General features: G+C 39.6%; 3 protein-coding genes across 3 annotated transcripts; 2 read left to right on the top strand and 1 right to left on the bottom strand.

Moving 5' to 3' along the window:
• Positions 1-540: 540 nt before the first annotated feature.
• MELLADRAFT_116234 (uncharacterized protein) lies at positions 541-3,530 on the top strand (the record flags this gene model as incomplete). Its single annotated transcript, XM_007408962.1, has 8 exons — positions 541-681; positions 755-885; positions 953-1,184; positions 1,258-1,767; positions 1,837-1,965; positions 2,045-2,312; positions 2,385-2,789; positions 2,876-3,530. 8 exons carry the CDS (start codon positions 541-543, stop codon positions 3,205-3,207), a joined length of 2,148 nt encoding a protein of 715 aa, XP_007409024.1.
• A 1,029-nt stretch (positions 3,531-4,559) lies between these two features.
• Positions 4,560-5,355, bottom strand: MELLADRAFT_62510 (uncharacterized protein; the record flags this gene model as incomplete). The annotated part of the gene is made up of 4 exons (XM_007408957.1): positions 4,560-4,843; positions 4,903-5,021; positions 5,092-5,189; positions 5,323-5,355. The coding sequence occupies 4 exons, from the start codon at positions 5,353-5,355 to the stop codon at positions 4,560-4,562; spliced, it is 534 nt and encodes a 177-aa protein (XP_007409019.1).
• A 3,168-nt stretch (positions 5,356-8,523) lies between these two features.
• On the top strand, positions 8,524-11,847 carry MELLADRAFT_105746 (uncharacterized protein; the record flags this gene model as incomplete). The annotated part of the gene is made up of 2 exons (XM_007408963.1): positions 8,524-9,396; positions 11,827-11,847. The coding sequence occupies 2 exons, from the start codon at positions 8,524-8,526 to the stop codon at positions 11,845-11,847; spliced, it is 894 nt and encodes a 297-aa protein (XP_007409025.1).
• Positions 11,848-12,094: the final 247 nt, after the last annotated feature.

Genomic DNA, 12,094 nt, shown 5'->3' with positions numbered 1-12,094 from the left:
CCATCGGCCAAAGGATCGGCGAGAAATCCGCTTGCTGAGTCGCTGTCGGATTAAAGATCTTGGAATTCCTTGAAGACTCCAGCGAACAGCAAGCACTTTGATATCAGCTGAATATTTACGGAACCCCATTGAGAAGACAAGTATGAAAATTTATGGTTGCTGGCAGGCTCTCTTGAAGGAGCTGAATCAAATTGGTCGAGATTGGAGGCGGGGCTGCACCTGCAAAATCTCTGACCGTGTCTGCTGCTGTACATATGCCCACTGCAGTGACTGCGGTGAAATTCTGGGCTACATTTTATTTTTATTTTTTTCACCCCGGGCTTCCTTTTTAGCAAAAGTAATATAAGAAATTTAAAATTCAAAACACACCAGAAGAAATAAAAGAACAAAAGAACTTCAAACTACAACCACCATCACAACACAACACAACACAACACTACAGAAATATCAAATCAAATCAAATCATCAATTATTTAAGTCATCACTTAAAATTCAAAACATATAAAATAGAAATAGTAATCTACTCTACTCTCCAATCAAATGGGAAACGATTCAAGTCAACAGAATTTACCTTCTTCTTTACCACCCACTAGAATTCGAATCACTCAACCTAATCTAAAAAGAAATCATTCACCAACACCAAACACTACTAATATCACTACTACCACTACTTCAAAAAAGGTAATCAAATCAAAATCAACAACATCTCACCACCGCATTCATTCAAGTTGACTAATCATGAATTCTTTTTCAGCTCACTCTTCGACTCAGACCACCTCCACCACCACCCACATCAGTATCAGCATCAACTACTCAAGACGATCTCTCATTTCATTCTACTGCTCTCACCCTTTGGAACACACTCGTCAACACCACTGATCAAGAGTAAGTCTAACTTTTCATCTCAACTTCATCTTAACTTCATTCTCATTCTCAACTTATCATCTCTCAGTGGAAGACTCAGATCGACAGCTTTCATGGATTTACCATCTGCGACCGAATATCCTGATTACTATCAATGGATCAAACGTCCACTCTCTCTCAATCAAATCAAACAAAAATTAGATCAATTCGTTTATCCTACTCAAGAAAAATTCATTGCCGATATGAGACTGGTCTTTAATAACGCGAAAAAATATAATGTAGAGGATAGTATGATTTATGATGATGCTCGGACTCTTCTTGTAAGTTTCATCAGATCTTTGAAATCTTATCATTTTTGATTTCAACAAGTCTAATTTCAATCAACTTGCATAGAAAACTTTGAAACGCGAACTTCGTCAATTGACCTCCACTGAACCTCAACCACAATCTAACGATGAAGCACAACATTCTGATAGTGAACCCAAGCAAAAGAAGATCAAATTGAAGATCAAAACAACTGCTCGACACTCGACTCCTCCAGTTCCATCTGATCCTAAATCTATTCCCAATGTCAACTTACCTATCTCTAACGGTCCTCCAGTCGGCTCTACACCACCTGTCAACAACAAATCTCTTCCAGTCAAACCAAGTCCTCAAGAAGTCTTGAGATCAGCCACAAAGTCTAACTCTATCCACTCACCCAAGCCATCCAACTCTACATCATCTAGAAGAGATGTCACCCTGAAAGCGTTCATCAAGGCTCGTCTAAAAGCTCTCGAAGAGGTTCGAGACCCTCAGACTGGCAGGCGATTGATGGAAGAGTTTCAGACTTTACCTGATAAATCGGTTTGGAAAGAGTACTATGCGGTGATCCCAAGTCCTATCGCATTCGAGAACGTTAGGGTAAATGAGTGATCGCTTTACTCAGATTCTCGATGATGCGTATGTACTGATGGTTTTTTTTGGAAACAGGGCAAAAATGATAAGCGAGCATATAAAGATTTAGATAGTTTCAAAGCAGATGTGCAATTGATCTTTAAAAACGCTCAACATTTCAATGAAGATGGATCGATAGTATGGAACGACTCCAAAATCTTAGAGGTTAGTGAAAACTCGATCATCTCACACCTCTTCTAATCAATGATTACTGATAGACTTTCAAACCTGATTGATAAAACAGCAAAAGTTTGCCGAATTGATCAGTGATGCACCTGCAGAATTTCCTGAACCAGTTTTACGAGGACCTTATAAGAAAACTCAAGAGCGACAATCTCAGCAAGCTGCGGTAGCAAAAGAAAAATCAACACCTGCTCCTCAATCTGCGATTCCTAGTCAACCGCTTGCAGTACCTAATCTGACTCCTCCAGTATTAGCTGGTCGTGTTTCTCCTCGTTTAAACCCGGTTGCTTTACCTGCTCCTGTGGCGATACCTCCCGCCATTCTCAATGGTATGTCATTAATTAACCTGCTTTTCCTTGTTCGAGTATCTCGACCTGACTTTAACTCGTTTTACCTTCAAGGTCTACCAATCGCACACCAACCAACATTATTAGCTCAAATCGCTAACTCACTTCCTAAAGCAGTACCAGTCCCCTCTATTCCACCCAGAGCTTCGTCACCGGCTCCAGCAGTAGATCGAGTGCTGCGTAGTGCATCTAGATCACCATCTCGTCAACCTACTCCATCGATCATTCCACCTGCGCGTGTTCCTAGTCCACTTAGACCGCCTAGTTTGCCTATCATTCCACCATCTATTCCATCCATGGGTCGACATCTTCCTCCATCACTTCCTGCTCGACCATTATCACGCTTGGCACATGAGATCTCACCAGCATTGATGGGAAATCATTTTGAACAACATCCACCTTTACCACAATCACAAGGAAGAGTGAACGTGAAAATTCCTAATGAAGTGGATGGCTCATGTAAGTTGAAAGATGTTTTGTTTTTCACATCAGATCAAAAACATGAAACTTGTACTGATGAACTTATGAAACACTTATGATGATAGTGATCAACTCTTTTAAATTGATCACCATACCAGCTACTACATTAGAAATCGAAATGAAGAATGATTATGTAAGACAACATGCGATTCATTTACCATCTAATACGAAAGCGATTAGAGTATCAGTTGGATCATCATCGTCTTCTGCTTCTAAGTCAAATGGAGAAACGATCTTTAGATGTAGAGGTTCGACGACAGGTAGGATTGTGAGAGATCCGAATGATCGGTTCTTGGTTGAGATTTGGGAAGGATTGAATGTGATTGAGATTGAGGCTGAATCGATGGTGAATCGAGAAAAAGAAAAGGAATTGTATAGGATCTTTGTTCATAAATGATGATTTTCTTTTTTTTGGTTTCTTTTCACACCAAAAAAAAACATGATTTGAAAATTGTTTTCTTTCTTTTTTTTGAAAGGTTTTTTTTGGGTTGGGATTGGGTTGGGATTGGGTTGAGAATGGGTTTTTTTTCTGAAAGGTTAAATATGAAATATGAAATATATACATATACATATATAAGAATCTTAAGAAGAATCAAAAATTCAATTGTTTTTTTGTTCCAATTTATGTATTTCTGTTTGGTTCTTTTCTGTTTGATGTTTTTTTTTCTTTGGTTTTGGTTACTTTGGTTTATGAAATGTGATTGTTGTGATCTTTTTTGTTGTGATTTGGTGTGATTTTTTGATTGTTTGAATTTGTGGTTAATCTACAAATGGTTGAAATGATTGAAAAGTTGTGAAATATATTATCAATTGAACATTAAGGAAATTGATCATATTTATTCAGATGGTAAGAAAATGTAAGAAAAATCATATTTGATTTGTTATTAGTTGGTTAGATTGGAAGATTACAAAAGAAGTGGTTTGGTTAGGTTTTGATAGTTTTTGGAATCATCTTATGATATGGTAGGTGTGGTGTGTCAGTGTTATATAAGTTGATAGGTAACACATGTGTGTTGGTCACCCAGAGGTAAGATTATGTGGCAACCTTGATCCAAGCCGCATCATGGATCCTGTTCAACATCCACCATCAAGAGATCAAATGTCTGGATTGAAAGGTCACACAACACCGTTCACTTCCAAGCAGAGAAAGTTTAAATGGGCATTTAAAGAATAGAAACTGATCATTTAGCTTGGTTGAGCCTTGAGGTAACATAATGAAATCTTTTACTGTCATAATTACGGTACTCAAAACCACTAGGTCCGTGCTACCTTTCTTGAAAACCTGCTTTCAAAATGTTGTTTTTGCGGAGAAGATGAACCGTACAGAGCTCCAAAAAAAAGTTCCAGAGAATTCCCAGGAATTCCCCTGCAAAAAGATCAACTTTGAATCTATGTTTTTCACATTTTTTGAAAAAGGTGGCTTGAACCTAGTGGTTTTGAGTACCATAAATAAACAGAGTTGAAGTTTGACCCTTAGGTTTGAGAACCAACAATGTTCATCCTTGATGATCACCTCCCCTACATCTAATTGAACATGGTTGAGACAATTTTTGGTATAGTTTTTTGGAAAAGTTTGTGAAACACTATTGGCCTGGAAAATACCTCAAAATTTCTTGACAATTTTGATGTGAATATATGAATGTGTGAAAAACATTTTTTAGTACTTTTCAAGATTTGATAACAAGGTTTGGTTTTTGATAGAGTAGTGATGGAGGAATCAAAAGACAAAGATCACTGTAGAATTAGGCTTCATGAACCAATTCCTGGCATAGAACATCCCGGTTTACAAGTCTCATTTATAGGATCCATGATAAATTCAATGTTACCTTTATGTTTGGTGTTTTGGGCATAATAAGTCAAGAATCCATGGAGGATTGGCTTTTTTAATCTAAATTTACCAGCTACTAATCCCTCCTGATACTCTTCCATCTTGGCACTTATCTCTTCAAAGTCATATTTCACAAGGTGATTCACAGTTGAAATCAAATTTTCTGCACCTCTAATGTTCTTACTCTTCAGATATATAAACATGTCTGAAGAGGAAATGATTCAGTAAGCTTGTCTGTTGATTATAAATGATAGAAATGCTAACTTTTTGCCCAAAACTTCAGAATTTTGATCTTTGGAAGTAGTCCATAGCTGGATGAATTCATTATTTCAAGACCGTAGGGATTGAAATACTCTTGGTGTGATAGGAATTGGTTCAACTCACTGAATATCAAAGGTAAGTTGAATCATCCAAATTGATAAGGCTTTAAAAGGATCCTTGCATGTTACTCACTCTTCTGATTCCAGGGCTCGGATGCACTCAACACATATCATTGTGAAGAATTTCAAGTGTTCATCTTGAGGAATTGGTTTTGATGCTGCATTGATCATCTTGGTTACATAGAGTTGGAGTTCAAAAAAAGCCTTTCTATAATCATTGAAATCCAGATAAAGTGGCATGTCTTTCATGTTTTCCACTACCCATCAGATTCTATTGCACATTATAGAAGATTCCTGAACTTACTTGAGATCCAATGCATGAAAAGGACTCGTCCATGCTTCATTTCAAAATCATATCTTAACTTCACACCATACCTTCCCTGTTACAATTATGGTGTTTTGTAATTCATTTGACATTCACGTATGTTTCACACTTTCATATGTCACGTACTCAACACTTTAGATTTTCTTCTCTTATTTCAATATACATATGTAACTTTGATTAAGTGTAACATTTCTAAACCTAATCAAAACCTATGTACCGGTTGTTTGTTTATTTATAAACAGTACTGACAGAGCGCCATGAGCTCTTCTCCCTTCATCCAAGAATTTCTCATACAATCTTGGTTGAAGGTGAGTATCTCGTGGTCGTAGGAATCGGATTAGTTTCAATTGATTAAGTTTGAACTATCTTGATCCCTGCTCTGACAGGTATGTTTAGTTTCTATTATTGTCTCATATTTTATTCTTTGATTGTGATGGAAATTAAATCTGATCCAAGAATTTCTCATACAATCTTGGTTGAAGGTGAGTATCTCGTGGTCGTAGGAATCGGATTAGTTTCAATTGATTAAGTTTGAACTATCTTGATCCCTGCTCTGACAGGTGAGTATCTCGTGGTCGTAGGAATCGGATTAGTTTCAATTGATTAAGTTTGAACTATCTTGATCCCTGCTCTGACAGGAATCCCAAGATTGTATTAGGTTATGAGCCCAGCGTAATACGTCTGCGGCAACCTATCGATCCATCACAATCTTTCAAACTTATCAATCAAGCTATTCACATTTCCTCCGATCTCGATGATTTACTCTGCATAATCTCAGTTGTTTGAATGAATCCATCAAACGTCACAGACCCCAAATCCGAACCCAAAGCTGAAGACCCCAAATCTCAGTCTCTGCCACCATCTCTTCCTTCGAATTCTAAAAATACCATACCCTTCCCCACCAAGTCTAAAACAATGACGTCCGATCTCAAAGAATTCTCAACCTCCTCTTATTCATCAGTTGTGAAACTCTCGACCGGCACGTTTAACGATTGGAAGCTCAAGTTGACTACTCTTCTAGGTGGACAACGTCTTTCTAAGTACATTCTCAAGAAGATTCCTGCACCGACTGACGAAACCGAACTCGAGGATCATGAGACTAATCAATCTCGAGCTTTGGCTGCTATTCACGCAACCATTGACAATGAGAACTTCCAAGTCATTCGTTCTTGCACTGATCCGAAGGATGCTTTCGACAAACTCTGCGAATATCACGACGATGCTGGAGGTCTTTCCACTGCTCAGCTTTTCTCTGATTTGATGTCTCTTCATATGAATTCAGATGATGATCTTAATGAGCATGTCGCCAAGTTCAGAAAGATTTATAATGATTTACTCAGTAATCTAGCTTCAATCCCAGACTACAAAATTCCTGAACCATTCATCACCATCATTCTCGTCAGATCCCTTCCATCTGAGTATACTCCACTTGTTCAAAGTCTTCTTACAAACTTCAAAGAATTAACTTTAGCAAGACTTTTCTCACTGCTCAAGATTGAAGCCACTAGAAATGGATCGGTCAACAAATCAGATACCGCTTTGGCAGCAAGACGTAACAATAATTCAAGATCGAAATTGAAGCAGAAGAAGGATCATTCATCTCAACCGTCCAACGGTCTTCGTTGCTCTTTAGGACATGCAGGACACACCGACGAAAACTGTAGAACTCGAAAATTCCGAGCTTTCCTGGAGCATGAGAAGAAGGTAGCAGCCTCAGCCTCACCATCAGGTAATTCATCCAACGTCGCTCAAATCTCTCAACACATCATTGAGCCAGACGAGGACACTTCCTACTGGGACTCTGCTTTTTCCGCTTCAACTTCTTTCAGTACGCCAATCATCTGTGATACGGGTGCAACAAGTCACATGTTTTCAGATATCTCTCTAATCTCTGATTTACGTAATTGTCGTCCCGTTAGGATAAGTGTAGCATCGAAAGACGGAGTTATCTGGGCAAGAAGTAAAGGGAATGTAAGATTTGGCTCCTTACTTCTTCGAGATGTTCTTTACTCGCCGAAATTGACTGGAAACCTTGTATCGGTTGGATCTCTTTGTGATGATGGCTATCATGCTTCATTCGACAAAACCATCGGAACGATTACAGATTCACACGGCAATGAGGTTCTTCGGATGCAGCGTAGCTCTACGACAAATCGTCTATGGACACCAATCATATCTCACAGTCCAACCTCAGCTCTTTTCTCCTACACTGATCCGGAAAAGCTGGCGATGACTTGGCATAGACGTTTGGGACACCTGCATCCTGACGGTGTTATTCATTTTCTACGTCGTCAAAAATTACTTCCTATATCTAAAAATAATTTCGTTTCTTGTGATGCTTGCTCCATGGGGAAACTCACTCAATCTCCTGCTACCTCTCCATTTCATCGATCACCAAAATTGCTTAATCTTGTACATAGCGATCTTTTGGGTCCGATAACTCCTGCCTCGAAATCTGGTTTCAAATATGTACTCAGTTTTATTGATGATCATTCTCGATATGCTTCTTTGTATCTTCTGAAATCCAAAGATCAAACTTTCGCCGCTTTCAAACAATACAAAGCCTTAATGGAAAACAAATGTGGTGCCAAGATCCTGAAGCTCAAATCCGATCGAGGAGGAGAGTATACCTCAAATGAGTTTCTTTCATATCTCAAAGAAGAGGGTATTGAAGAAGAGAAAGGTCCAGCTCATCGACCTATGGCAAACTCTGTCTCAGAACGATATTTTCGTACTCTCATGGGAAAGATTCGAGCTCAACTACTTGAAAGTGGTCTTCCTCTTTCTTTATGGGGGGAGCTGGTTAAGTACTGTTGTATACAGATTAATTGCTCTCCTTCGGCAGCACTTCAAAACCAATCGCCAATTGAAGTTTTCGAATCTCTCCTTCCCGGTCACGTTCATCCTTTCGACGTAGACCGACTCAAACCATTTGGATGTTTATGTTTTGCTGTGGATCGACAGCGCAAATCCAAAGTTGCTCCAGTAGGAAAGCGGTTCATCTTTGTTGGTCTTGAGGATGGTGCTCGTGCAGCTCGTCTTTGGGACAAACAGACCGGTCGAATTTTTATCACCGGTGATGTTCTGTATCGAGAGGATGTTTTCCCTGCCCTCCATCCGACTTTCTCACCTGATGTGGTGAAGGATCTCATCGTACCCACTCTCACAGATCAATTGGTGATGACTAAAGGTCAAGATCCACCGATTGTACCAGATGATCCCATCACAGAGGTCGTCAAATCTCCTGGTTCAGGTCCTACAAATGACCTTGATACTCAGCTTCCAATAATCATTGAAGACGAGTCCGACCGATCTTCATCTCCGCCGCAGTTTTGCCCCAGAGTTCTTATTCCTCTGTCTGGCTCAATTCATGCACCTCCTGTCAATTCAACTCAACAGACTCCTCATGTCGATTTAACTCAGTCACGTACCTCAATATCACCGAATCGTCAGTCTAAATTGCCTTCGCCAATTCAATCACCTCCAAATCAGTCGGAAGTTCAGAGACTTCCGTCTGAGTTGGTTCAACAAAGATATCGGTCGATTTCTCCTCCATCGTCTCATTCTTCAGCATCCCCAATTGCGCTTACGCCAGTGGGCTCACCGGTGTCATCAGCAAACAGTCCGATAATCCCAGGTTCAAACTCTTCCTCCGAACTTTCATCAATTCCAGACGAGGTTCATGAGTTTGTTCAATCCTCTCCGGAAGCTTCACCGAATGCGTCTCTTCGATCTTCTCCGAAGGAATCACCCAGGCCGTCTATTCAATCTTCTCCAAAGGTTTCGTCTAGTGCTTCGCCCAAAGCACGTACTCCAACTCCGCCTCCTCAGCATGTCCAGGTTCCTACTCCTACGCCGTCTCCCGTTGTTCAACCTCAACCAAAGACACCAGCAGCACAACCAACGCCTGCCAGTGTACCTCCTTCTCTTGAGACACGAGATCAGCCTTCAGAACAACATGCTCCAACTCCACCTGCTCCAAGGCGATCTTTGAGAACGCGAAAGGAGCCCGAACGCTATGGATTCACAAAGAAGACGGCCAAACTTGCTCGCGTTATCCCAAACAGCTATGGTCTCTCTGCCACGACTGGTAACGACCCTGATAGTCCGACTTTTAAGCAAGCCATGTCTGGTCCTGACAGGAATGCATGGCGTCAAGCAATGCAGAATGAATTCGATTCCCTTACTCAACATGGAGTCGGTAAACTTGTGGACCGGCCTTCAGGGGCGAATGTTCTTGGGGGGATGTGGGTATTCAACCGCAAGCGTGATGAACACAATCGGATTGTCAAATACAAAGCTAGATGGGTTGTATTAGGTAATCATCAGATAAAAGGCCTAGACTATAATGATACGTATGCATCTGTTGGCAAGCTTGATTCACTACGCATTCTTCTGGCATTATCGGTGAAGAGACGCTGGCGTAAACGTCAGTTTGATGTAGTCACCGCATTCTTAAACGGTAACATGAAAGACTTAGTATTTGCATGTCAAGTCCGGGGTTTTGAACATCCAACTCAGCCTAATCGAGTGTGGCAACTTATCAAATCGTTATATGGAACCAAACAAGCCGCTCGTAGATGGCAGCAGCATTTTGGTGCAACAACTTCAGAATTCCACCTTAACCCAACTGATTCTGACTCCGCCGTATACGTCCTCAAATGTGATTTAGGTACTCTCATCTTACACCTTCACGTTGATGATTCTATGGTATTTTATGACAATGATGAGCTATTTCTTAAATTCCAAGTCTTTATTGATTCTAAATACCAATTAAAATGGACGGAGAAGCCCACGTTATACCTTGGCATCAAATTAGAAATTGCTGATGATGAATCTTCCATCAAGATTTCACAATCTCATTATATTGAATCAGTTCTTGAACGCTTCGCCATGATCAACTGTAATTCGGCTAAAACTCCATTACCTCAACGGACAACTCTAGTTCCAGGCACGAATGAAGAAATCGAAGAGGCAAAGGATATTCCTTACCAGGAGATGGTTGGGTGTCTTCAGTGGATATCGGCTGTAACTAGGCCAGACATTTCATATGCTGTTTCTCAGCTTTCCAAATTCAATTCGGCATGGACTTTAACTCATTGGACCGCAGCCAAGCATTTACTTCGATATCTCAAGGGTACTCAAGCTTTAGGAATCACCTACTCTGGGGGGATGGAGGAACCTTTGGCTTACTCTGATTCTGATTTTTCACAATGTTCAACAACACGAAAATCAGTAACCGGTTATATTGTCACAGTAGCAAATGGTGCAGTCAGTTGGAAATCTCAACGTCAATCTATTGTAGCTCTTTCAACTTCAGAAGCTGAATATGTGGCAGCCACAGAGTGTTCTAAACATATGGCTTGGATACGATCATTTTATTTTGATATCATGCAACAACTAGAACGTCCTACTATTTTTCATATTGATAATACTTCTGCTATATTCACAGCTTCAGGAGAAGGTTTAAAAGCAAGATCAAAACACATCGATCGACGCCATCATTATATTCGTCAAATGATTCAATCAAATGATATTCAAGTTAAATATATTCCTTCAGATCAAATGTTAGCTGATTTTCTCACCAAACCTTTAGGACCTTCGGCTATAACTCATGCTTTAAAATTAAACAACTTATATTGAAATTTGTTTGAAAATGGGGGGATGTTACAATTATGGTGTTTTGTAATTCATTTGACATTCACGTATGTTTCACACTTTCATATGTCACGTACTCAACACTTTAGATTTTCTTCTCTTATTTCAATATACATATGTAACTTTGATTAAGTGTAACATTTCTAAACCTAATCAAAACCTATGTACCGGTTGTTTGTTTATTTATAAACAGTACTGACAGAGCGCCATGAGCTCTTCTCCCTTCATCCAAGAATTTCTCATACAATCTTGGTTGAAGGTGAGTATCTCGTGGTCGTAGGAATCGGATTAGTTTCAATTGATTAAGTTTGAACTATCTTGATCCCTGCTCTGACAGGTATGTTTAGTTTCTATTATTGTCTCATATTTTATTCTTTGATTGTGATGGAAATTAAATCTGATCCAAGAATTTCTCATACAATCTTGGTTGAAGGTGAGTATCTCGTGGTCGTAGGAATCGGATTAGTTTCAATTGATTAAGTTTGAACTATCTTGATCCCTGCTCTGACAGGTGAGTATCTCGTGGTCGTAGGAATCGGATTAGTTTCAATTGATTAAGTTTGAACTATCTTGATCCCTGCTCTGACAGGAATCCCAAGATTGTATTATTCCCAATTCAAGTTGTATGTTTTTAAACCATTGATATTGCCTGGAACCAAGCATTAGGATCTTGCCATGTTCATATACAGACAGATAAAATGCTCTAGTGTCAAAAATAAACTCACTCAGGTGTTTTGAGAGCCCCGATATAATCTTCCATGATCTTAACATAGGTGTCTCTTGCCAATTGATACTCACTGATCCAATCTTCATTGGTATAATCAGCTTCCCTGGCAGCCAGCTTAATTTTTGCCAAGATAGTCAGCACTGTCTGTGCTACATCAATTGGAATAGTTTCCAATTCTGCCTGTCTGTATAAAGCTTTGTACAAGATTTTGTGATCTTGAGAATCTTGCTGACTGTATAAGGTGTGAAATCTCTCAGAGAAAATCTTAATGCCTGAAGCCCAGTCACATTGTTTTCCAAGGAAAACATATGAGATCTGTCTCACAAATGGTGGCACTTCCCCACTATCATCAGAATGTTCCACACA

Source organism: Melampsora larici-populina (assembly GCF_000204055.1).
Source record: "Melampsora larici-populina 98AG31 unplaced genomic scaffold MELLAscaffold_14, whole genome shotgun sequence".
In the NCBI taxonomy this organism is placed as follows: Eukaryota; Fungi; Basidiomycota; class Pucciniomycetes; order Pucciniales; family Melampsoraceae; genus Melampsora; species Melampsora laricis-populina.
The sequence above is the reverse complement of the archived record's forward strand: the minus strand, read 5'-3'. Positions and strand labels throughout refer to the sequence as shown.